Here is a 26,398-nt window from a genome sequence, read left to right as displayed (position 1 = left end):
AGAAAGAGCGATAAGGACAGAACCCTGGGGGACACCTCCTTTCGCAGGTACCTGTAGTGACTTCGGTATACACCGGCTCCTGGAAGGAGCCCTTGTGGAGCCCGTACAGGCCAATCCTATACGAGGTGTTAGGACTCAGGCCAGAAATGCCCAGGCTGAAGGCATCACCAGACAAGGTGAGGTTCTCGCTCTCTAAACCTTCCTGTAAGTTTGTCACCTCAATGACAAAGCTCTCAAACTCCCCGTCCTCGGGAGTCCAGGACACATTGAAGCTGTCCCATGTCACGTCAGAGACTGTGAGGTTGGCCACCACAGGCCTCAGGTCCTCTAGTAGAGAAACAGATCATGGTAGAGTCAATTAAATATATATGTGAAATATATCCTAAATAGATTTTTCACATCATATTGTATATGCCATATACAGTATGTTATATTGACATATCACATCAACTATACAATGTATTGCAGGGATTAAACTGTGATGTGTTTCAGCAGAACTTTGTTAGTCAGTTTTGATGACACGGAACACATGAATACAAAGACAGGTGGATGAATCAGATGATGGATGAAATTAATACGGATGGGATGGGATGGAGAGAGCGAGAGATGACCGATGGCTATGGATGTCTATAGCAAAGAATCACTGCTATGTGTACCTGTATTGACATAAGCATAAAGAGGCAGAGACTGCTCCCCCTCCAACTTCCCATACAATGAAACCTAATATCATGTCCCAGGGGACAAGCCTTCTATTTGGGCCATCTTGGCACTTCCTGGTACCTTGGTCACATGAAATTGTGCCATCCCTGACAGAGCATTCACCTCCACCAAAAAGCTATCAACGGCTTCATCTGGGGTTGACCAGGCGGTCCCCTAGAATCTCCAGGCTGGAGCTGGAGCCCTCTGGTTCAGCTTCAGCCCCAGATAGGAGGTCCCCTGTGGAGAACAGAGATGGAGGTCCCTCTGTGACCAGAGGAGCCAGGGGAAGGACTGTTGGATGAACAGCTCCTGTGTCAGGAGCTGTCGCCTGAGCACTTTTGACATTCAGAGCGACTACATCAGGAGAGGTAGACTTGGGTGCTAAATCAAAGTACATCCAAAAGGATTAAAAGTGTAACCTGTAACCTCTAGAGGGCAGAAGAAAAAAAAAGAGTGGTTAACCTGTGTGAAGAAGATCTGGATAGAAGAAATAACTGGTGGAGTAAAAGCTGAAACATAAATAGCCACACAAACACAATTACAGTAACAAAAGGTTCATTACCTTTTGACTAACTTTCTCCTATTGAGGTTTGGAAGTGATAATTCTCCATTCATCACCATTTACTCTCTATGGCACTGTGCAGGTTCATTTGTCAGGGACCATAAACATCCACATGCATCAGAGACGTACATTTACACTGAGCAGCTAATGCATTAATGGCCCCTGAACGAGGGCCATTAATTTTTGAAGGTTCTGAGTAGTCCACCGTAGTGACAGTACCCAGTACACTTCAAACAGATGAAGAAGCCATGCACTGCCAAAGTTATCCTACGGCTTTGTCTGCGTTCCAATATCTATACATACAGTAAGCACTATGTAATATGAAAATGTCGATATTGGAACAGGACCCTGGTCAAACACCATAGGGTTCAATTTGAGAGTCTTGTTGCTGCAGGACCTGTACAGTTGGTTCAAGATGCAAAGTACACTATAACATTATTCTTCGCAAGCAATACCATGAACATCTGTGGATGAAAATGCAATGTGAATGAGGCGCAAGCAATGACACTGAAGTGGATGGATTTTTCAGAACTTGGCATATACCTACAGAGCGCAAATGGTTGCTTTTAAAATTGCTACTGAAGGAGTAAATTGGTGTGCAAATGTAGTCTAATCAACTTTTCTGAATGACATGCTGATCTGCAGGGAAACAGTGGTTGTGACCACTGAAATAGCCATTCCGGGGAAGACGGAAGATGCATTATCTCTTCAGCTAAGGTGTCAACTTTTCTATTTTCACAAGGTGTTTTTAAACAACCCATATGTATTGATGCCCTGCAAATTACAGTATTTACAATCACGGTATGCATTGCTATATTTGCTACACCCAATTTTAGTAAGATCCTTCAACTGAATTTCTATGGAATAGAAATGGCATGGATTCCTCTTCATAGTTTGAAAGCAACACACTCTGTTTTAGGAGTGCCATCCTCAGCATGCAAGAAGTGACTAGATGGAATGAAGCCAAATGGCCATTTTGTAAAGAATTGCCATGCGTACTGTCTGCTCTAATGCAGTTTAAAATTGCAATACCATCATGCAAAACATGAAAGGCTTGATTTTGAACTTCGGAACTCTTTTGTTCAAATCCTAACTTTGTTATCCAGGTAGACTTAAAATGAGAGATCTTTCAACAACAAAGGGATATATATCATACTGAAGGCATGCAGCCCAAAAGAAAAGCACACAGTATACCTGTAACTGTGACTGCTTCAAGTGTCAAGGATCTTTGCTTGCTCCATAAAGCTTTACTCAATATTCAGTGGATTCCCTCAGGCCTCGAATTCTAGAACTGGTGGCATCTCCACAGAGATGGACCTCTTTTAATACCCATAATCCCAGATTGTCTCTACATTCTACAACATAACTATCATAGACAACATGTGCCTTTGGTTCCCACGAGAATTCAAATCCTTTGGACGTTACAACTGAGACCGTCAGATCTGCCAGCTCATACTTGAGCTCAACCCCATCCCTGAGATCTGTCGGTCTGGGTTTGTGGCGTCTAACGACACAAAGCTAATGATGTTGTTCTCCGATCATATGACAGTGGTAAACTCAGGGACCGGGTTGGCTAAATAAAATGTTAAAGATGCCTCAACAGAAACAAAAATGCACAAATTCAGAGAAGGGAGCTTTTAGAGGTTGTGTCTTACCGCACTGTTAACTTCTGTGTATTACTGCACTGTTAGCCTCAGTGTCTTACTGCACTGTTAGCCTCAGTGTCTTACTGCACTGTTAGCCTCAGTGTCTTACTGCACTGTTAGCCTCAGTGTCTTACCGCACTGTTAGCCTCAGTGTCTTACTGCACTGTTAACTTCTGTGTATTACTGCACTGTTAGCCTCAGTGTCTTACTGCACTGTTAGCCTCAGTGTCTTACTGCACTGTTAGCCTCAGTGTCTTACCGCACTGTTAGCCTCAGTGTCTTACTGCACTGTTAACTTCTGTGTATTACTGCACTGTTAGCCTCAGTGTCTTACTGCACTGTTAGCCTCAGTGTCTTACTGCACTGTTAGCCTCAGTGTCTTACCGCACTGTTAGCCTCAGTGTCTTACTGCACTGTTAGCCTCAGTGTCTTACCGCACTGTTAGCCTCAGTGTCTTACTGCACTGTTAGCCTCAGTGTCTTACTGCACTGTTAGCCTCAGTGTCTTACTGCACTGTTAGCCTCAGTGTCTTACCGCACTGTTAGCCTCAGTGTCTTACTGCACTGTTAGCCTCAGTGTCTTACCGCACTGTTAGCCTCAGTGTCTTACTGCACTGTTAGTCTCAGTGTCTTACTGCACTGTTAACTTCTGTGTATTACTGCACTGTTAGTCTCAGTGTCTTACTGCACTGTTAGCCTCAGTGTCTTACCGCACTGTTAACTTCTGTGTATTACTGCACTGTTAGCCTCAGTGTCTTACTGCACTGTTAGCCTCAGTGTCTTACTGCACTGTTAGCCTCAGTGTCTTACTGCACTGTTAGCCTCAGTGTCTTACTGCACTGTTAGCCTCAGTGTCTTACTGCACTGTTAGCCTCAGTGTCTTACTGCACTGTTAGCCTCAGTGTCTTACTGCACTGTTAGCCTCAGTGTCTTACTGCACTGTTAGCCTCAGTGTCTTACTGCACTGTTAGCCTCAGTGTCTTACTGCACTGTTAGCCTCAGTGTCTTACTGCACTGTTAGTCTCAGTGTCTTACTGCACTGTTAGTCTCAGTGTCTTAATGCACTGTTAGTCTCAGTGTCTTACTGCACTGTTAGTCTCAGTGTCTTACTGCACTGTTAGCCTCAGTGTCTTACTGCACTGTTAGCCTCAGTGTCTTACTGCACTGTTAGCCTCAGTGTCTTACTGCACTGTTAGTCTCAGTGTCTTACTGCACTGTTAGCCTCAGTGTCTTACTGCACTGTTAGTCTCAGTGTCTTACTGCACTGTTAGTCTCAGTGTCTTACTGCACTGTTAGTGTTGAAGGCAGTGCTGTCCATTTCTGCCCCCCAATTAAAGTAAGTTAAAGCCTACAACTTCCACACCTTTGCCCTCAGTTATTCAACATTCTTCTGTCAAATATTGGTATGTATCTGAGAAAGAGCTTGTGTTATGACATATGTTTGGATTGGTGAAGCTATTGCATCCCAAGCCAGAAGAGCAGACATATTTCTTCATGTTTCTCTTAGGATTATAAAATGCAATTCAAAACTGTTAGTGGGTGCAACAGGATCCTTACATTTAGCACTCAGCATGTTGAATGTTTCCCACCTGATACAATGGTTTTATCCATGCCTGGAACAGAACTAAAACAATTTTCTTTACGGATCATCCACACATATTTGTGCCTTGCAATATGAGGGTGGAGTCAGTTGTAGAGATCCTGTTTGAACCCTCACCTGTAGATGCGGACAGGGTTACGGGTGTGCTCTTCTTTGAGCCCCTCTCAGCGACCAGGGTAATGGTGTACAGCATGCCGGGGGTCAGGTTGTTCAGGACGTAGGTGGTGGCAGTTCCAGGGACCTCCACCTCCTCCCTTCGACCATCCCTGGAGATGTACACCAGCCTGTAGATGGTGATCTTGGCTCTGGGTGTCCTCCACACCAGGGTCATGCTTGTCTCTGTGGACTCGCTCACTTCCAAGTCCTTGGGCCCATCGAGATCTGTGGGGGAAAGTGGTCAAGTTTTCAATCAGCAATGATCAAGCCTTTAGTAAACTCATAGGATAGTGAAAGGCAGAACATAATTTTAGTATTTCAAATGTGGATAGTACAGTTCTTTCATATTTCATTCTCTTCTATCATATCTGCTCCATGTAGTCCTGAGGTTTTAACTTTCTTTTTACAAGTTTCTTTGCCAAACCTCTTGGAAATATCAGAACCTTCAAAACCATAAATGTTTGCCTCATATTAGCTCACATTGTTGCCCAACTTACACCACCTACATCCTGACCAACCTGACTAAACACATCCCTCTGCAACTGGATCCTGGACTTCCTGACTGGCCGCCCCCAGGTGGTAAGGGTAGGTTACAACACATCCGCCATGTTGGTCCTCAACACAGGAGCCCATCAGGGGTGCGTGCTCAGTCCCCTCCTGTACTCCCTGTTCACTCATGACTGCACGGCTAGGCATGACTCCAACTCCATCATTAAGTTTGCCGATGAAGCAATAGTGGTAGTTCTGAATACCGACAACGACGAGACAGCCTATAGGGAAGAGGTCAGAGACCTGGCTGTGTGGTGCCAGGACAACAACCTCTCCCTCAACGTGATCAAGACAAAGGAGATGATTGTGGACTACAGGAAAAGGAGGACCGAGCACGCCCCCATTCTCATCGACGGGGCTGTAGTGGAGCAGGTTGAGAACTTCAAGTTCCTTGAACAAACTGATATGGTCCAATACACCAGTCGTGAAGAGGTCACGACAAAACGTATTCCCCCTCAAGAGACTGAAAAGATTTGGCATGTGTCTTCAGATCCTCAAAAGGTTCTACAGCTGCACTATCAAGAGGATCCTGAATGGTTGCATAATTGCTTGGTATGACAACTGCTTGGCCTTCGACCACAAGGCACTACAGAGTGTAGTGCGTTCGGCCAAGTACATCACTGGGGCCAAGCTTCCTGCCATCCAGGACCGCTATACCAGGCGGTCTCAGAGGAAGGCCCTAAAACTTGTCAAAGACTCCAGCCACCCTCATCATAGATGGTTCTGTCTGCTACCGCACTGCAAGCGGTACCGGAGCTCCAAGTCTATGTCCAAGAAGCTTCTGAACAGCTTCTACCCCCAAGCCATAAGACTCCTGAACATCTAATCAAATGGCTACCGAGACTATTTGCATTGCCTCCCCCCTCTTTTACGCCGCTGCTATTCTCTGTTATTATCTATGAGTAGTCGCTTTAATAACTCTACCTACATGTACATATTACTTCAATTACCTCAACTAACCGGTGCCCCCGCACATTGACTCCTTACTGGTACCCCCTGTATATAGTCTCGCTATTGTTTTTTTACTGCTGCTCTTTAACTACTTGTTACTTTTATTTCTTATTCTTATTTTTTAAACTACATTGTTGGTTAGGGGCTTGTAAATAATAATTTCACTGGCAGGTCTACACCTGTTGCATTCGGCGCATGTGACTAATGTAATTTGATTTGATAATGATGTGTTTGCATTGAAAGTTGAATCTACAGCTGCAGAGTGTGTCTGGTCACTGTGGTGGTGGGTATTTGGGCAGCTGTTGAACAGTGGCTATCCTATGAGAATGTGTTGACGTATGCTCTCACCGGTGGCTGCGTTTGTAGTGGCAGGCAGGCTCTCCCTCTCGTTCTTCACTGCGGTCACACCAATCCCGTATTCTGTACCCGGTTTCATTCCTATAATTGGGGAGAACAAAGATGGATTTGACTACCTGATTAGTTTCAGTCCAGTAATCGAGAAGAACATAGGTGGATTTCAGTTCCTGTTTTGATTGGCATTAAGAATAACAGTTTTGTGATTGTCATAGCAAATCCTATCGTGCGAAAAACCCTTATACCGTCTACTGACATAATTGCATGTTAAGATTTGGTCATGGTTGACCCTCACCAGTGATGGTGGCCTGAGTGTTGTCTCCTGGCCCACGGGGGAACACCTCCTCGCCATGGGAACCCCCAGAGATGGGGCTGTACTTCACTCTGTAGCTGTCAACATCTGCCCGGCTGTTTCTCCACTCCAGTGTGACGCTGTCGTCTGTCTGGCCCAGGGGCTGCAGGTCCTTGGGGGCGTCCAGGTCTGTAACAATGCAAGAAGAAGAAAGGAGTATAATGAGGACTGTTTACAGTCAACCCTTGATAAATCAAGCATGTACTAAACCAAAGTATGCTGTTATCAGGAACACTTTAAAAAGGGGACTGGAAATGGCGACTACTGTCAGGACCCAGTGTGAGAAACAGTCACTAATAGTCGGCAGAACCCAGAAGATGAGGCAGACACAGCAGTACTTGAGACGGTGGTTTAATCAAGGTAAAAGATCTTCAGGCAAAAAATATAAATCCACAACGTCAAAAGTAAAGCCAAGAGAAAAAAATATGAATATCTCCAAAATACAATGAAAATCCACAAAGTGGTAAGAACAGCAGGGAAAAACAAACCTCAAATGACTAATCAAAAATAAACAAGAACCAGAGTACCTCAGGAAAATCCAACTAGAGAAATATATGTTCACAGCATGGCTAGGGCTGGGTGCTAACATACAAACACAGAGCAAAGAACTGAGGAACACTAAGGGTTTAAATACCTACAAGGAAATAAGGCACAGGTGCAAACAATAACTAGAACAAGGGAAAAACAAAAGGTTCAAAAAGGCGCAATGGGGGCATCTAGTGACCAAAACCTGAATAGTCCTGGCCAAAACCTGACAACTACATCAGGAGAGGTAGACTTGGGTGCTAAATCAAAGTACATCCAAAAGGATTAAAAGTGTAACCTGTAATCTCTAGAGGGCAGAAGAAAAACAGCAAGAGTGGTTAATCTGTGTGAAGAAGATCTGGATAGAAGAAATAACTGGTGGAGTAAAAGCTGAAACATAAATAGCCACACAAACACAATGATTGATTACAGTAACAAAATGTTCATTACCTTTTGACTAACTTTCTCTTATTGAGGTTTGGAAGTGATAATTCATCACCATTTTCTCTCTATGGCACTGTGCAGGTTCCTTTGTCAGGGACCATAAACGTCCACATGCATCAGAGACATACGTTACACCGAGCAGCTCATGCATTAATGGCCCCTGAACAAAGGCCATTCATTTTTGAAGGTTCCGAGTGGTCCACCGTAGTGACAGTACCCAGTACACTTCAAACAGATGAAGAAGCCATGCACTGCCAAAGTTATCCTACGGCTTTGTCTGCGTTCCAATATCTATACATACAGTAAGCACTATGTAATATGAAAATGTCGATATTGGAACAGGACCCTGGTCAAACACCATAGGGTTCAATTTGAGAGTCTTGTTGCTGCAGGACCGGTACAGTTGGTTCAAGATGCAAAGTACACTATAACATTATTCTTCGCAAGCAATACCATGAACATCTGTGGATGAAAATGCAATGTGAATGGGGGCGCAAGCAATGACAGTGAAGTGGATGGATTTTTCAGAACTTGGCGTATACCTACAGAGCGCAAATGGTCGCTTTTAAAATCTCTAATGAAGGAGTAAATTGGTGTGCAAGTGGGCTAATCAACTTTTCTGAATGCCATGCTGATCTGCAGGGAAAAAGATCAAATAGCCATTCCGGGGAAGACAGGTTTTCTTAATTCTCTTCATAGTTTGAAAGCAACACTCTCTGTTTTAGGAGTGCCATCCTCAGCATGCAAGAAGTGACTAGATGGAATGAAGCCAAATGGCCATTTTGTAAAGAATTGCCATGTGTACTGTCTGCTCCAATCCACATGAAAGGCTTGATTTTGAACTTCGCAACTATTTAGAACAAATCCTAACTTTGTTATCCAGGTAGACTTAAAATGAGAGATCTTTCAACAACAAAGGGATATCTATCATACTGAAGGCATGCAGCCCAAAATAAAAGCACACAGTATACCTGTAACTGTGACTGCTTCAAGTGTCAATGCACAATGCAAATAGTCCAGGTAGCCATGTGATTAGCTGTTAAGGAGTCTTATGGCTTGGGGGTAAAAACTGTTAAGGAGCTTTTTGTTCTAGACTTGGTACTCCGGTACCGCTTGCCATGCGGTAGTAGACAGAACCGTCTATGACTGGGTTGGCTGGGGTCTTTAACAATTTTTAGGGCCTTCCTCTGTCACCGCCTGGTGTATAGGTCCTGGATGGCAGGCAGCTTAGCCCCAGTGATGTACTGGGCCGTACGCACTACCCTCTGTAGTGCCTTGCGGTCAGAGACCGAGAAATTGCTGTACCAGGCAGTGACACAACCAGTCAGGATGCTCTCGATGTTGCAGCTGTAGAACCTTTTGAGGATCTCAGGACCCATGCCAAATCTTTTTCGTTTCCTGAGGGGGAATAGGCTTTGTCGTGCTCTCTTCACGACTGTCTTGGTGTGTTTGGACCATTCTAGTTTGTTGTTGATGTGGACACCAAGGAACTTGAAGCTCTCAACCTGCTCCACTACAGCCCTGTCGATGAGAATGGGGGAGTGCTCGGTCCTCCTTTTCCTGTTGTCCACAATCATCTCCTTAGTCTTGGTTACGTTGAGGGATAGGTTGTTATTCTGGCACCACCCGGCCAGGTCTCTGACCTCCTCCCTATAGGCTGTCTCGTCGTTGTCGGTGATCAGGCCTACCACTGTTGTGTCGTCTGCAAACTTGATGATGGTGTTGGAGTCGTGCCTGGCCATGCAGTCATGAGTGAACAGGGAGTACAGGAGGGGACAGAGCAAGCACCCCTGGGGAGCTCCAGTGTTGAGGATCAGCGTGGCACATGGGTTGCTACCTACCCTTACCACCTGGGGGTGGCCCGTCAGGAAGTCCAGGATCCAGTTGCAGAGGGAGGTGTTTAGTCCCAGGATCCTTAGCTTAGTGATGAGCTTTGAGGGTACAACATGTGCCTTTGGTTCCAACGAGAGTTCAAATCCTTTGGACGTTACAACTGAGACTGTCAGCTCTGCCAGCTCATATTCGAGTTCAAGCCCCATCCCTGAGATCTGTGGGTCTGGGTCCGTGGCGTCTAACAACCCAAAGCTAATGATATTGTCCTTCGAGCATATGAGAGTTGTAAGTTCAGGGACCGGGTTGGTAAATAAAATGTTAAAGATGCTTCAACAGAAATAAAAATGCACAAATTCAGATAAGAGAGCTCTTATGGGTTGTGTCTTACTGCACTGTTAACCTCAGTGTCATACTGTACTGTTAACCTCAGTGTTTCAATGCACTGTTAACCTTAGTGTCTCACTGCACTGTTAACCTCAGTGTCTTACTGCACTGTTAACCTCAGTGTCTTACTGCACTGGTACTATTGACAGCAGTGCTGTCCATTTCTGCCCCCCAATTAAAGTAAGTTAAAGCCTACAACTTCCACACCTTTGCCCTCAGTTATTCAACATTCTTCTGTCAAATATTGGTATGTATCTGAGAAAGAGCTTGTGTTATGACATATGTTTGGATTGGTGAAGCTATTGCATCCCAAGCCAGAAGAGCAGACATATTTCTTCATGTTTCTCTTAGGATTATAAAATGCAATTCAAAACTGTTAGCAGTGCAACAGGATCCATACATTTAGCACTTAGCATGTTGAATGCGTCCCACCTGATACAATGGTTTTATCCATGCCTTGAAACAGAACTAAAACTATTTTCTTTACGGATCACCCACACATATTTGTGCCTTGCAATATGAGGGTGGAGTCAGTTGTAGAGATCCTGTTTGAACCCTCACCTGTAGATGCGGACAGGGTTATGGGTGTGCTCTTCTTTGAGCCCCTCTCAGCGACCAGGGTAATGGTGTACAGCATGCCGGGGGTCAGGTTGTTCAGGACGTAGGTGGTGGCAGTTCCAGGGACCTCCACCTCCTCCCTTCGACCGTCCCTGGAGATGTACACCAGCCTGTAGATGGTGATCTTGGCTCTGGGTGTCCTCCACACCAGGGTCATGCTTGTCTCTGTGGACTCGCTCACTTCCAAGTCCTTGGGCCCATCGAGATCTGTGGGGGAAAGTGGTCAAGTTTTCAATCAGCAATGATCAAGCCTTTAGTAAACTCATAGGATAGTGAAAGGTAGAACATAATTTTTGTATTTCAAACGTGGATAGTACAGTTCTTTCATATTTCATCCTCTTCTATATTATCTGCTCAATGTAGTCCTGAGGTTTTAACTTTCTTTTTACAAGTTTCTTTGCCAAACCTCTTGGAAATATCAGAACCTTCAAAACCACAAATGTTTGCCTCATATTGCCTCACATTGTTGCCCAACTTTCACCACCTACATCCTGACCAACCTGACTAAACACCTCCTTCTGCAACTGGTTCCTGTACTTCCTGACTGGCCGCCCCCAGGTGGTAAGGGTAGGTTACAACACATCCGCCAGGCTGGTCCTCAACACAGGGGCCCCTCAGGGGTGCGTGCTCAGTCCCCTCTTGTACTCCCTGTTCACTCATGACTGCACGGCCAATCACGACTCCAACACCATCCTTAAGTTTGCCAGTGACACAACAGTGGTAGTCCTGATCACCAGCAACGACGAGACAACCTATAGGGATGTCAGAGACCTGGCCGGGTGGTGCCAGGACAACAACCTCTCCCTCAACATGATCAAGACAAAAGAGATGATTGTGTACTACAGGAAAAGGAGGACCGAGCACACCCTAATTCTCATCAACAGGGCTGTAGTGGAGCAGGTTGAGAGCTTCAAGTTCCTTGGTGTCCACATCACCAACAAACTAACAAGTTCCAAGCACACCTAGAAAGTTGTGAAGAGGGCACGACAAAATTTATTCCCCCTCAGGAGACAGAAAAGATTTGGCATGGGTTTTCAGGTCCTCAAAAGGTTCTACAGCTGTACCATCGAGAGCATCCTGACTGGTTTTATCACTGCCTGGTATGGCAACTGCTCGGCCTTCGACCACAAGGCACTACAGAGGGTAATGCATACAGCCTAGTACATCACTGGGGCCAAGCTTCCTGTCATCCAGGACCTCTATACCAGGTGGTGTCAGAGGAAGGCCCAAGAATTGTCAGACTCCAGCCACCCTATTTATAGACTGTTCTCTCTTCTACAGCACTGCAAGCGGTTCCGGAGCACCAGGTCTAGGTCCAAGAGGCTTCTAAACAGCTTCTACCCCCAAGCCATAAGACTCCTGAACATCTAATCAAATGGTTACCCAGACTATTTGCATTGCCCCCCCCCCCCCTCTTTTACGCAGCTGCTATTCTCTGTTATTATCTATGCGTAGTCGTTTTAATAACTCTACCTACATGTACATGTTACCTCAATTACCTCGACTAACCGGTGCCCCCGCACATTGACTCTGTACCGTTACCCCCTGTATATAGTCTCTTTATTGTTATTTTACTGCTGCTCTTTAACTACTTGTTACTTTTATTTCTTATTCTTATTTTTTAAACTACATTGTTGGTTAGGGGCTTGTAAATAATAATTTCACTGTCAGGTCTACACCTGTTGCATTCGGCGCATGTGACTAATGTAATTTGATTTGATAATGATGTGTTTGCATTGAAAGTTGAATCTACAGCTGCAGAGTGTGTCTGGTCACTGTGGTGGTGGGTATTTGGACAGCTGTTGAACAGTGGCTATCCTATGAGAATGTGTTGACGTATGCTCTCACCGGTGGCTGCGTTTGTAGTGGCAGGAAGGCTCTCCCTCTCGTTCTTCACTGCGGTCACACCAATCCCGTATTCTGTACCCGGTTTCATTCCTATAATTGGGGAGAACAAAGATGGATTTGACTACCTGATTAGTTTCAGTCCAGTAATCGAGAAGAACATAGGTGGATTTCAGTACCTGTTTTGATTGGCATTAAGAATAACAGTTTTGTGATTGTCATAGCAAATCCTATCGTGCGAAAAACCCTTAAACCTACTGACATAATTGCATTTTAGGATTTGGTCATGGTTGACCCTCACCAGTGATGGTGGCCTCAGTGTTGTCTCCTGACCCACGGGGGAACACCTCCTCGCCATGGGAACCCCCAGAGATGGGGCTGTACTTCACCCTGTAGCTGTCAACATCTGCCCGGCTGTTTCTCCACTCCAGTGTGACGCTATCGTCTGTCTGGCCCAGGGGCTGCAGGTCCTTGGGGGCGTCCAGGTCTGTAACAATGCAAGAAGAAGAAAGGAGTATAATGAGGACTGTTTACAGTCAACCCTTGATAAATCCAAGCGTGCACTAAACCAGAGCATGCTGTTATCAGGAACACTTTAAAAAAGGGACTTGGAAGTGGAATTGGGACTGTAAAAATGTTGTTTAATCAAACAGAGTTTACACTTATCAGGAGTGCACTTATCAGGATTGGATATAATCATGCCCTTACCTGTGGTGAATATCTCAGAGACTGGCTCACTGGTGGTGTCTCCCCTCCTGGAGATCAGGGACACCTGGTACTCAGTGTCTGGGCTGAGGCTGTCGATGCTATACTGTTTGTCTGAGGTGGAAAGGTCCACGCTGGTCCTCTCTGTGGGCTGGGAGCTGGGGCCATAGGACACAGTGACACCGTCCACCTGGGCCACGGGCTGGAACCAGGTGACCAAGCCTGAGCAGTCCGTCACGTCACGCACCTCTACCTGTCTGGGGCCATCAATCCCTGGGGGAGAGAGACAAGGAGGATGACCGATCTGTGCATAGGCTGTTATGTTCTATGTGTTATGGACAATGATCCCATGCATTTTTAAGTGATCACTTAGGGCAAAAGACACAAGGACACATATTTTAAATACATTTAAAGACCGGTACAACATGTTATAATTATGGCATAACAAATGTCATTAAGTTTGGTTACTCTGACTGCTTGGTTGTGATGTCACTGTTCTGTGTTCTAATAGGACCTTTGATAAGTTCCTGTATTTATTTTCACAGGAGAAATTGCTAAATTCTGTGCTGTGGTGACATCAGTGTGTGATATAGGCCATATAGGTTCATATAGCCTAAATCCCTGACTCTATTATTCATTATTCCTGAATACTGTGCTGATCTTAAGTCTGCAAATACATTATGCAGAAGTCAAAAGGAGAAGATATTTACAAGGTCCATCCATCATTGAAAAATTGTAAATTAAATGAATTTTCCATACACAAGGAGGTAGTTCATGCTAGAAAGAAATTCCTATTCCATAAATGAAGAGGAGAATTTGACCCTAATGTATGGATTAACAGTGTGCAGGAACTGCTACGGTAAACCCCTGTCAAGAGTTTACGGCAGGGCTCCTTGAAAAATACAAAGACTCTATTGCAAAATGTTGGTTGGCCTGAAATTCAGCGTATTTCACTTCTGCAAAAATGCTTACATTTAACTGTGTAAAACAACTATGGGAGTTTAGCCACTTTTTCCATATAGACCTAATACTATGACTGAAAGTTAAATTCGTCTATTCAGTTGTTCCTCTGTCTGCTTGTGTGATTTGTGAGGTGGAAGGATTTTCCTTATCTAACCCATGGGATATGTGTAGTCGCCAGGATGAATGGGAGTAGCCTGGTCCAGATTCATTCATGTAAGGCATGACAATGTCAGAAGAGTTGAGTTCTCAGCTGGGACATGCAGATCTACACCAGGCTGGGAAAAAGAAAATTACACACATTCAAATGTGGTGTAAGCTTACTGGTGGTAATGATTTTAGTAGACTGAGGTCCTCTGGTATTGTTCTTGATGATGCCCACTGAGACCTCGTACTCCTGACCAGGACCAAGCCCGGACTGCTCATACATAGTCTGGGAGGATGGAAGGGTTGTCAGGATCTTCCCATTCTCCTCTTTCTGAAAGGTCAAAGACATATACGGTTTTAAAACAACACTACTTCTGGAATCATACATAGCCTACTTACATACCCAACAGTCTGAGGTAAGCCACATCAATTTTTTCTTCGGATCAAGGAAATAAATCTTTCACACAGTTAATGTTGACTTAAACAATACCAATTATTACAATATTTCATTTTTTTGCAGCGGAATCTTTTGTAAGTCTTTGATGGCTTCACATAAGAATGCTGCAAACAAAGCCCATTTGGCCCATGGTGATAGTGATTGAGTGCTGATCATCGATTACAGGTCCTTTCATTTTATGTATGGGGACAATAAAGCCAAAGTGCACAGGAGAATGGGTTAAGGACAGTGAAAGGAATAAACACCACTGAGAATGTCCTGGCATCCCGAGACCTCCCCGAGGAGTATTAAAACGAGGTTACACAGCCCTTCGTAAAAATGTACTCATGGACAATAAGAAGGGATTTATGGTTTATGGTTGCACAGACCTTTGCCATATTGCAGCTAAGCAGATTTGTGATTTGTTATTTTCCATGTACCGGTTCACATCAACATCATTGAGTAATGTGTAAAGTACAGCACACTTTGGTAGTGTGATGGCAATTTGTGGTTTGTTGTGTGTGTTAAATGTTTTCCTTTGTTATTCTGAGTTAGATGAGTTGAAAGCTGAACTGACCTCAACCCTGATAGCTATTGTTACTTTGCTGGACACGATAACTAGCCAAGCATGCCAAGATCTCACTAAAAGAGCAGCTTGTGCAGATCTGCTGTCTTGTCCCTAAGGTTTAGGGAAATCCTAGGCAAGACCTAGCAGAGATCGCTTGCATAGAGATGGATAAATTGCCAGAGAGAGAAGGACAGACTCACCGTGTTACGGACATAGAGCTCCCAGGCATCAAAGGGAATGTCCAGCTGATCCCACAACACCTCTACTGAGGTGTCCCTCACCGATTTGAACTTCAAGCCATCTGGCTCTGGTAGATCTGACAGGACAGAGTGAGACAAAGGAATGTATTATGCCGGATGCCAAAATATTGTACGTCGAGACAGTGTGGGGTTTTAAACGTTGTGAAGCATCAATGAAATGTAGTTTTTTTTTTTTAAATCGCCTATTCTAAAAGGAAAGCCTTGTGTTAATATTGTGCTGTGAAAGTTTCTCCACTGTACCGGATAGCATTTTGATTATGGTTAATATGTGCTAATGGTCTTTTCCTGACAGTCCAAAGAGGACCGCATTCCCATGAACGCAGGCTGCTCAGCGAAGTCTTCAGATCTGAGCTCCATTAAGAAGGTCTGACCTACTTGTGGCCACCCTGGCGCTGATTGGGATGCTCTTCTTGTTGCTGAGGATGGCATAGACGTTGATCAGGTACTCGATGCCGGGCTCCAGCTCGCTGACTGTGGCAGCAGTCCTGTCTCCGGGCACTCTGAACTCCTGGTACAGACCCCCAGGACTAGTGGGCACATATGCAATCAGATACTCTGTCACCAGCATCTCGTTGTTCCAGGTCAGATCCACTGTCTCGGTGGTGACCTCTGTTACAGTCAGGTCCTTTGGAGGTGAAACTAGAGAGAGCGAGAAAGAAAGAAAAAGAGAGAGACAGGAAATAGTTTGACCTTTCTATTGTCTCAGACACTTGGTTTCCCATGCACTCATCCGCTAACAGTCCTCTACACAAAGAAAATGCATTCCCCAGACTTCCATCTGGCAGTGGTCTGGACTGCCAAAGATCTTTGAGACAGAAATACAGACTTAAGTGCACAGCTTTTGGAATCAGAGGAAATCACAATGGAACTTTTAATCCTTTTCTCAATCTCTTTCAATTTTTAAAAAATGGTTTTCATTATTTTGGGATTTGATTCAGTTTTGGATTTAATGTGTCATTCAACAAGCACATGGAAATATCAAACAGAACAATTACTGAAATGAACTGAACTCAATTATCCACACATAGTTTATTTTTCTTAGTTGAAAGAAACCGTTCTTACCTTCTGAGCAGTCTTCTCCGATGTATCCCTCATCACAGAGACATTGTCCATTCACACAGCGGCCCATGTCCTGGCAGTTGTTGAGGCAGCTCAGCTCTCCACAGTTGTCTCCCATGTATCGCTCCTCACACATGCACTTCCCATTAACACAGTGCCCCCTGTTGTTGCAGTTATCAGGGCAGGTGAGTTCAGAGCAGTCGACACCCGCATAGCCCTCCATGCAGACACATTTGCCATCCACGCAGTATCCCCTGTCCAGGCAGTCATTGGGACAGTGCTTCTCAGTGCAGTCTTCCCCTGTAAAGCCCTCGTCGCAGACGCACTGCCCGTCAACGCAGCGTCCGCGGTTCAGGCAGTTGTTGGGGCAGCTCAGCTCGCTGCAGTCCTCACCGGTGAAGCCAGCATAGCAGACACACCGGCCATCCACACAATCTCCACTGCCATAGCAGTCTGAGGGGCAGATCTTGATGCTGCAGTCCTCACCACCGAACCCTTCATCGCACACACACTGTCCGTTAACACAGCGGCCCCGGTTGAGGCAGTTGTTGGGGCAGGAGAGCTCAGAACAGTCCTCTCCCTGGTAGCCTACATTGCAGACGCACTGCCCGTTGACACACTGTCCCCTGTTATGGCAGTTGTTGGGGCAAGCCAGCTGGCTACAATCCTCTCCTTGGTAGCCAGCATTGCAGATACACATGCCATTGAAGCAGACACCTCTATCGTTGCAGTCACTGGGGCAGGTGAGCTTAGAGCAGTCCTCTCCAGTGTAGCCAGCGCTGCAGACACACTGGCCGTCCACACAGAAACCATTTCCCAGGCAGTCGCTTGGGCAGGTTTTCTCCCCACAGTCCTCTCCGGTGAATCCTTCATCGCAGTAGCAGGTTCCATTGACGCAGCGGCCGCGGTCATAGCAGTCATTGGGGCAGATGAGTTCGGAGCAGTCGTAGCCCGTCCAGGGCTCTTCACACACACACTCCCCGTCCACACACTTTCCATGGCCTAGGCAGTTGTTCAGGCAGTCTGTCTGAGAACAGTCCTCTCCAGTGTAACCCTTGGCACAGACACAGACCCCACCAATACATTGTCCGTTCCCACCACAGTCCACTTTGCAAACCTTGAGTGAACAGTCGTCCCTGCCAAAGCCCTCAAAGCAGACGCACTTCCCATCCACGCAGCGACCTTGGTCCTGGCAGTTGTTGGGGCAGGAGAGCTCAGAACAGTCCTCTCCCTGGTAGCCTACATTGCAGACGCACTGCCCGTTGACACACTGTCCCCTGTTATGGCAGTTGTTGGGGCAAGCCAGCTGGCTACAATCCTCTCCTTGGTAGCCAGCATTACAGATACACATTCCATTAAAGCAGACACCTCTATCGTTGCAGTCACTGGGGCAGGTGAGCTTAGAGCAGTCCTCTCCAGTGTAGCCAGCGCTGCAGACACACTGGCCGTCCACACAGAAACCATTTCCCAGGCAGTCGCTTGGGCAGGTTTTCTCCCCACAGTCCACCCCGGTGAATCCTTCTTCGCAGTAGCAGGTTCCATTGACGCAGCGACCGCGGTCGTAGCAGTCATTGGGGCAGATGAGTTCGGAGCAGTCGTAGCCCGTCCAGGGCTCTTCACACACACACTCCCCATCCACACACTTTCCACGGCCTAGGCAGTTGTTCAGGCAGTCTGTCTGAGAACAGTCCTCTCCAGTGTAACCCTTGGCACAGACACAGACCCCACCAATACATTGTCCGTTCCCACCACAGTCCACTTTGCAAACCTTTAGTGAACAGTCGTCCCTGCCAAAGCCCTCAAAGCAGACGCACTTCCCATCCACACAGCGACCTTGGTCCTGGCAGTTGTTGGGGCATTCAGACTCGGTGCAGTTGGGTCCCTTCCAGCCAGGCTCGCAAATGCAACCACAGGTGTCAGCTCTGTAGTTGCCACGGCCATTGCAATAAGGCTTGGTCCCCACCTCACCTAAAAGAGCAGAGTTTAGAGATTATAACCATCTGAATCATAATCCCTATCTTCCCCCTTTTCACGAAGACATTTCATTTTAAAATATTGTAATCAAGTCAGGACTGTAATCATAGACAGGACACCCAATTATGTTCTGAATGACAACCTACAGTACTAATCCGTACAGAATATGTCTACGCCTCTATTGTCATTCCCTTTCTCTGTGGTGTAAAAGAGAAAGCACTGTTAAACCCAATCCCACATTCGATTCCATTGACACTTCCTAGAGGTTGAGTAAAATAGATGTGCCTCTGAAGGAAGGAGAGGTGATGTGACAGAGTAGAGAATGACGGAGGACTCTAGTGCCAAAAAAGTCCATTGTAGCATGGGCTGTGACATTCAAGACATTCACCATTTTGAAGTAGTCAACTGGGTGAGACTTCCTATGGGATAAGGAAGGACCACATAATTCCATCCAGGTCATCAGGAGGGATTAGCCAATTAATTATACTTGTGAGCAAACATTCCATAACTGCAGGTGGCAGTAAATCAATAACACTGGCTTTATAACTGTTAAAACACACTCCAGGTGGCAGTATGCACCCTTTCAGTTTGTTTACCAACTCATAGAAGTAGGAGAAGAAGACCATGTACTACTTCAAAATGGTGATGGCATCAATGGCACTGCCCTTGTGCTCACAGGTGCCATAATGGGACAGATTCCGTAGTTTTCCTTAGTTTTGAGTCTTCTATCATTCTCTATAGGTGACATTCATACTAAGTATGCTAAACTAGGAGAGGGGATGAATGAGCCAATCAGAAGCTGGGGGTGGTTAGGTCGACATGTATACAGTACCTGTGACTGGCTGAACGTTGCAGCAGCCAGCGTCTCCACTAGCGCATTGATCTCTCAGCGTGGACACTTCTCCCTCCAGCATCTCCAATCTGCTCAGGAGGTCCTTCAGATCCGGGAGCCCATCAGTGCATGCACACTCCTGCTGAGGAATGTTAATGCGGTGAGTGAAAACTATCTGGTTCTGCCCATCCAGGGTATGTTCGGTGGTGCGGAGGCCTGAAGGTGGAGCTGCGTCCTGGGGCTTGAGGCTGGTGCTTCCTAGGGCATCCAGGTCCACTGAGCATAGTGAGCCGGAAGGGACGTTGATGTTGTAGACGTGGTTGAAGACCACTGGTTGGTCAGCGCTGGTCAGGGTCACATTGTTTTCGCCAGGGGTAGTCAAGGTCGCCCGTTTATGCCTAAGTAAATTTCTCACCAGCCCAGCCTGGCAGAGGTTGAGAAGGAGAGTCAGGAAGACACACCCTAAAAAGCTTTTAGTACCCATTTTTGTCTTTCTCAACTGGACTCCTCGGACAAGCTTGGAAGTATGGCCAAATCTGGATAAGTGTAGGGGCCCTGGAAGGTAAACAAAAAGACATTGAGTCAAAGACAGCCTCAGTAATGCACGTGGATCACTACATTTTCACACAGTCACTGGGGAGACGTCCATGACTAATATTTGCAAAGGCAGTCAATAACCTGTGCACTCTGTGAATTACAAGATGGCAAAATAGGTCAACAAACCTAGTCAACAAAACTTTATAACTTCAAGCGTTCAGACTAACGCCTAACCCTCAGTATATTTTCCCGCCCACAAAAGTGACCATACACTTACTGTGAGCCACAGTAATCCATTGAAAGTCTGTGCATTTGTACCTAACCCCTAATATACTATACATACTGAAGGTTGCTTTTGCATCACGGGACGTCTTTGGAGAATTTATGAAAAATGGAGTGTCAGCTGGATGTTAAACGATTGTGATTAACCTACCCTTAGCACTCAGGGTAATTGCGGCTGGTAATTGACTTCACAGCACAAACTGAGATCCATGTAGCCATTAGACCTTGAAAGAGTGTCCTACAAAGCACCATTTCCTTGCATCAACAATTATATATATATTTCAATATATATATACACTTGGCCTATGTTTTTGGCCCTCTGAACCCTTGCTACGTGTGTTCCTGTGCAATATATTTTGTGTGCAGTCCGTTATGGCCACACTGCCCCACCGAGATTTGAAACTGCTTTTTCTCACAAAACAGTTCAAGACAAGATAATATGTTTAACATATGCAGATATATATATTGTTATTACTAGTATGGCCTCACCCTACCTGATCCCTAAAATAACTTTCCCCCCTGCTGAGCCAAAGACCCTGACCGTTTCTAGTTTTATGTTGCACCTCTGTACCCATCAAAAATTAATGTGTAGCAGGTATTTTCACAGCAAACAGCTAAATATACAGTGAGCTTCAAAATTATTGGAACAGTGATACATTTTCCGTAGTTTTGGCTCTGGACTGAAGCACTTTGGATTTGAAATTATACAATGACTACGAGGTTAAAGTACAGGGTATTTCTATTCATATTGGGTGAACCGTTTACAAATGACAGCACTTTTTGTAAATAGTCCCCCCATTTCAGGGGACCAAAAGTATTGGGATAAATACACTTACCACAGGGGAAAGTATTCTTGACTTTGTCCACATTTTGTTACGTTACAGCCCTATTCTAAAATGTATTACATGAAAAAAAAATCTCATCAATCTACACACAATATCCCATAATAACAAAGCAAAAACTGTTTTTTAGGATTTTTTGCAAATGTACTCAAAATAAAAACTGAAATGCCTTATTTATATAAGTATTCAGACCCGTTGTTATAAGACTCATAATTGAGCTCAAATGCATCCTGTTTCCATTGATCATCCTTGAGATGTTTCTCAAACTTGATTGAAGTCCACCTGTGGTAAATTCCATTGATTGGACATGATTTGGAAAGGCACAGACCTGTCTATATGAGATCCGACAGTTGACAGTGCATGTCAGAGCAAAAACCAAGCCATGAGGTCGAAGGAATTGTCCGTAGAGCTCCGAGACAGGATTGTGTCGAGGCACAAATCTGGGGAAGGGTACAAAAAAGTGTCTGCAGCATTGAAGGTCCCCTAGAATACAGTGGCCTCCATCATTCTTAAATGGAAGAAGTTTGGAACCACCAAGACTCCTCCTAGAGCTGGCCACCGGGCCAAACTGAACAATCTGGGGAGAAGGGCCTTGGTCAGGGAGGTGACCAAGAACCCGATGGTCACTCTGACAGAGTTCCAGAATGACTCTGAAGGACAACCATCTCTGCAGCACTCCACCAATCAGGCCTTTATGGTAGATTGGCCAGATGGAAGCCACTCCTCAGTAAAAGGCACATGACAGCCCGCTTGGAGTTTGCCAAAAGGCACCGAAAGACTCTCAGACCATGAGAAACAAGATATTCTGGTCTGATGAAACCAAGATTGAACACTTTGGCCTGAATGCCAAGCTTCACGTCGGGAGGAAACCTGGCACCATCCCTACGGTGAAGCATGGTGGTGGCAGCAGCATGATGTGCAGGTGTTTTTCAGCGGCAGGGACTGGGAGACTAGTCAGGCTTGAGGCAAAGATGAGCGGAGCAAAGTACAAAGAGATCCTTTTTGAAAAGGACCTCATCTTCCAACAGGATAACGACCCTAAGCACACAGCCAAGACAATGCAGGAGTGGCTTCGGGACAAGTCTCTGAATGTCCTTGAGGGGCCCAGCCAAAGCCAGGACTTGAACCCAATAGTTTTGAAAATAGTTGTGCAGCAACTCTCCCCATCCAACCTGACAGAGCTTGAGAGGATCTGCAGAGAAGAATGGGAGAAACACCCAAATACAGGTGTACAAAGTTTGTAGCGTCATACCCAAGAAGACTCGGGGCTGTCATCGCTGCCAAAGCTGCTTCAACAAAGTATTGAGTAAAGGATCTGTATACTTATGTAAATGTGATATTTCATTTTGACATTTTTAATACATTTGCAAAAATTTCCGCAAATTTTTTTTCTTTGTCATTATTGGGTATTGTGTGTAGATTGATGAGGGGAAAAAACTAGTTAATATATTTTAGAATAAGTCTGTAATGCAACAAAATGTGGAAAAGGTCAAGGGGTCTGAATACTTTACGAATGCACTGTATATGTCTATTAAAGGACTAACAGTTAAGTTGTTGGAAGGATTTGCTGTTTGTTTTGTGTTACAGATGATTTTGTACCAATAGAAATGAATAGTAAATAATGTATTGTGTCATTTTGGATTCACCTTTGTTGGAGAATAACAAATAATAGAATATGTTTCTAAACACTTCTGCATTAATGTGGATGTTACCATGATTATGAATAACCCTTAATGAGTCGTGAATAATTATTAAGTAACAAATATCATACCCCAAGACATGCTAACCTCTCTCCATGACAATAACAGGGGAGGTTAATGTTTTGGGGGGGGTATGATATTTGAGAGTCTGTGACTTTCTCACTCGTCATTATTTGACATCAGACAAGACAGGACATAACTGACGTGGGATCGTAAATCCCTCACCCGTTTTTGTCTTTGAATGACCTGTCACAGCACTCAAAGATGCTCCCTGCTTATTTTACTCCTGTTCCTCTGACACCAAGATAATTCTAGAGTGTTGATAACAGGTTTGGATGAAACATTTCCCTCCACACTGTACAGTACATGTTGAAGTCTAACCAGCTGTTTCATGCATTAAATTGATAACTCATGAATAATGCAAACCCACACACAACCCACACACAACTTGAGAAATGCATGTGTAACCGAACTTGCATTAATCATGCATTGGGAAGACAGCCAAAGACTGACAGAGGTGGAGATCCTTTGTTGCTGGCCTATCCACCAGCTGCCGTGACGGGTATGAGTGAATGAGTGGTGCATTGGGAGCTATAAGCAACAGTTTGTTACTTGTACACATATCCCATCTTAGGATTCAGCCAAAACTCAACATTTCCACCGGCCACTTCAGATCACTCTGATGACTTCATGTAAGAGCCCTGTAATTTGTGGGAGACTGATTAGAACACATCGTGGAAGAGGTCAGGGATGACTCTGAGTTTGGGGTTTCCAATAGTTTGATGGGTGGGTGTGAGAGGAGACACTAATGTAGCAAGACCCTGGTTGATCCATTGAATGTATGTGAAACCACAGATCTGGTAGGATTAATAATACCCAGCCCTATTTCCTAATTCACAATAGACTGCAAATTCTGCAGGTGACATGGAGAGTTACACTCTCCCACACTGATTTCCACTTTAACATAATAAACCATACTTGGCAACAACAGGTTAAGTTACAGCCCACATGCTTTCACAACTTTCCTGATCTAAGACAGGTTAATGTTTTATGTACTATAAAAAGCCCTCAGATGAAGCAGAAGAGGCCTGACTAATCAATATTATAGTGGCTATCAAATCCCTACAGGTTTGAAAATAATTGAAAAGAAAACATCCATTGCAACTGCGTATCCCATCAGTGATACGTAGCACAGTAGACTCTGCAAAGTTGACACCTCAAATGACAAGGGAACGAAGGTTCACACAGAGTGGAAAGGTGGCGTGCCAGTCCCATAGAGATGAGCCAACTAATGTAAGCTTACTATACACTCCCTCTTTCAGCTCTTTTGAGAAAGACCATTCCAGAGCATCTCTTTTGCTACTCTCTGGTTTCAGTGGAAATAAAGTTTAGCAGGCCCATGGTCCAGTCAGCAGTCCACGTGTAATGGTTATTCCATTTCTCCTTTTCCATTTCTACCTTACCTGCATCTCCATTTCTTTCATCTCACTGTCTTACAATGTCTTGAGCTACAGTGGTCATTTCTCCGCACTCCAACTCATTGGAGGACTCATTGTATTTTGGGTGATATTAGTAGTGGATGTCCTGTATACTATTTTAGAATAGCGTTTAGTATACGCACATCACAAATTGACCCCATAGTTTACTAGTCTCATTTACCCCTTTTTTAGGTAAATCCTTCACCACTTTAGTTGACCCAGAGATTGTGAAACCAATGACCTCTGCTTCAATATGAGGTCTGTGTTGGTCAGTTCCCAACTCCAACATGCAGTTTATCTATTAGGGGCTTGTGATTACAATGACCCCTATTATTCCCTGGAGACAGGGATATTCTTCCATCTAAGACTCGTGATGTATAGCCTTGGTGGATGATGAGTGGCCCACATATATATAGTTTCCTAGTTTGTACGTCCTAAATACCCAGAAATCCCAGAGCATAGCAACTGATAGCTGGAGTGTTACCTATCTTGGTTGCTTTTCTAGAAAGGGTTAGGAACCTGTGTTGGATGACCTCTTCCCTGGTGAGGGTGATAATGGTGGAAAGGGTAGTAATAATGAAATGGGGAAGTGCCCATTAGCTGCTTGCTTTCCATCAGGTACTCCTTTACTCCCTGAGAGACATTTGTCTCATTCTTTTCCTCCCTCGTTCTTCTGCAACTCCCAAAGGACTGGAGGATCCGCAAAATCTAACATCTCTCTTTCTCTCTCCCTCATCTTGTCCCTCCCATTGACGTCCTCAGTCTGCCTTCCCTTTGCTTTTAAAGCACAGGTATAAAATCCAGCTTGAGTTTCATTTTCTGTCTGACATCTGGTGGGAGGCTAGATAAAGGTGGGTCAGGGTTTGGGTCGTAAAGGGTTAGGGAGAAATAGGCTTGCAACCTGTTTCTGACGTTTCTCCAATAGACTTTATGGAGAAGAGTGACAGTCAGCATGTCTCTAGTCATAGGATAAAAGATGTAGTTACTGGTTTTGAATCAACCGAAAATATATTTTCTATTTGGTTCCTGACAGCATGTCTCATCAAAATTAAACCATTGGTTTCATATTATAGGATTTGATTCATTAGTAGAGTGGGGTTTCCCTGTGTTTGTGTATGAAATCGAGAACAGCGGAGAGGTGTTCCCTGTCCTTGGTCCTAATCTCTTGGAAATGATGGGAGGATGTTCAAAGCAGTAAATATTCAAGGTATTTGTTTGTGTGTGGGTGCGTGCGTTAGTGCATCAGTGTGTGTAGGTGTGTGTGTAGGTGTGTGTATGTCGTGTGTGAGTGTGAGTGTATGTCATGTGTGAGTGTATGTCGGTATGTGTGCACATGTGTGTCTTGGGGTTGAAAGTGTTTGCAGACATAAACATGTAATGGATTCCATTTCTACCTTCTAGGAAAGAATCTCAGTGGAAGGCTTGAAGTTAACTTCAAGAGTTGGTCAGAAATGTTACTGATATTCACAGCCACTAAAAAAACTTGAACAAACTATAATATTAGAGTTGTATCATTTGGACATGGGACACCTAGCCGCGATAAAGGACACATAATTCAGTTCAGAATGGGGTTGATCAAGGACATCCCGTTTCACAATGGGACTTTGGGAGACATTTGTTGAGAAGAAAAAAATCTGTGTTTTCTTTCAACTATAATCCAGAATTACTTTGGCTTTATTACACTTCCCCCGTCCTGGCATGGTCAGGGAACTTTCCCACATGGAAAACGAGGACGAGGAATCTTGGCGCTAGATTCGGGACATCTGTTTTGTCTAGCCCAAGACCAAGGCATTGATGGATGAGCCAAATGTCCAGACCGGGGCAGCCTTTATGTGTAAGAGGAACTTTCTCTGCAGGTCCAGAGGGGAATACTACGAATATAGCTAGATGAACCCATGATTTTCTGAAATTAGCTAGCTTCATTTAGCTTTACATTCCAGCTCAGGATACATCCATGTTACCAAGGTGGATAGATTGATTGTGCACCTGCCGCTTATTCAAGCCTGCTCGACCGAGGCTTATAACTGCACGTTCATGTTTCACGTGTCTAGTCGAATGCCGAACTCTTCATTGAGACAATGCTGAAACATCAATCGATGGG

The 26,398-nt window shown here is 44.8% G+C and overlaps 1 protein-coding gene across 2 annotated transcripts in view; it reads right to left on the bottom strand.

Annotated features, from left to right (window-relative positions):
- The window catches only part of LOC129863832 (tenascin-like), a 69,714-nt gene that overhangs the window by 22,317 nt on the left and 20,999 nt on the right, over positions 1–26,398 (bottom strand). The window contains exons 2-14 of one of the 2 annotated variants that reach the window (XM_055936129.1): positions 19,459–20,013; positions 16,656–18,620; positions 15,969–16,232; positions 15,534–15,649; positions 14,507–14,660; positions 13,226–13,495; positions 12,819–13,004; positions 12,521–12,610; positions 10,616–10,879; positions 6,812–6,997; positions 6,511–6,600; positions 4,624–4,887; positions 52–327 (exon numbers count right to left, since the gene is read on the bottom strand). In XM_055936129.1, coding sequence (XP_055792104.1) covers positions 52–327; positions 4,624–4,887; positions 6,511–6,600; positions 6,812–6,997; positions 10,616–10,879; positions 12,521–12,610; positions 12,819–13,004; positions 13,226–13,495; positions 14,507–14,660; positions 15,534–15,649; positions 15,969–16,232; positions 16,656–18,620; positions 19,459–19,942 — 4,609 coding nt within the window. In that variant the 5' untranslated portion in view covers positions 19,943–20,013. The remainder of the gene's footprint in view (positions 1–51; positions 328–4,623; positions 4,888–6,510; positions 6,601–6,811; positions 6,998–10,615; positions 10,880–12,520; positions 12,611–12,818; positions 13,005–13,225; positions 13,496–14,506; positions 14,661–15,533; positions 15,650–15,968; positions 16,233–16,655; positions 18,621–19,458; positions 20,014–26,398) is intronic. The other variant, XM_055936130.1, reaches the window with a different exon arrangement.

Source organism: Salvelinus fontinalis, chromosome 10 (genome assembly GCF_029448725.1).
Source record: "Salvelinus fontinalis isolate EN_2023a chromosome 10, ASM2944872v1, whole genome shotgun sequence".
In the NCBI taxonomy this organism is placed as follows: Eukaryota; Metazoa; Chordata; class Actinopteri; order Salmoniformes; family Salmonidae; genus Salvelinus; species Salvelinus fontinalis.
Note: the sequence above shows the minus strand (reverse complement) of the source record. Positions and strands in the feature narration are given on the sequence as shown.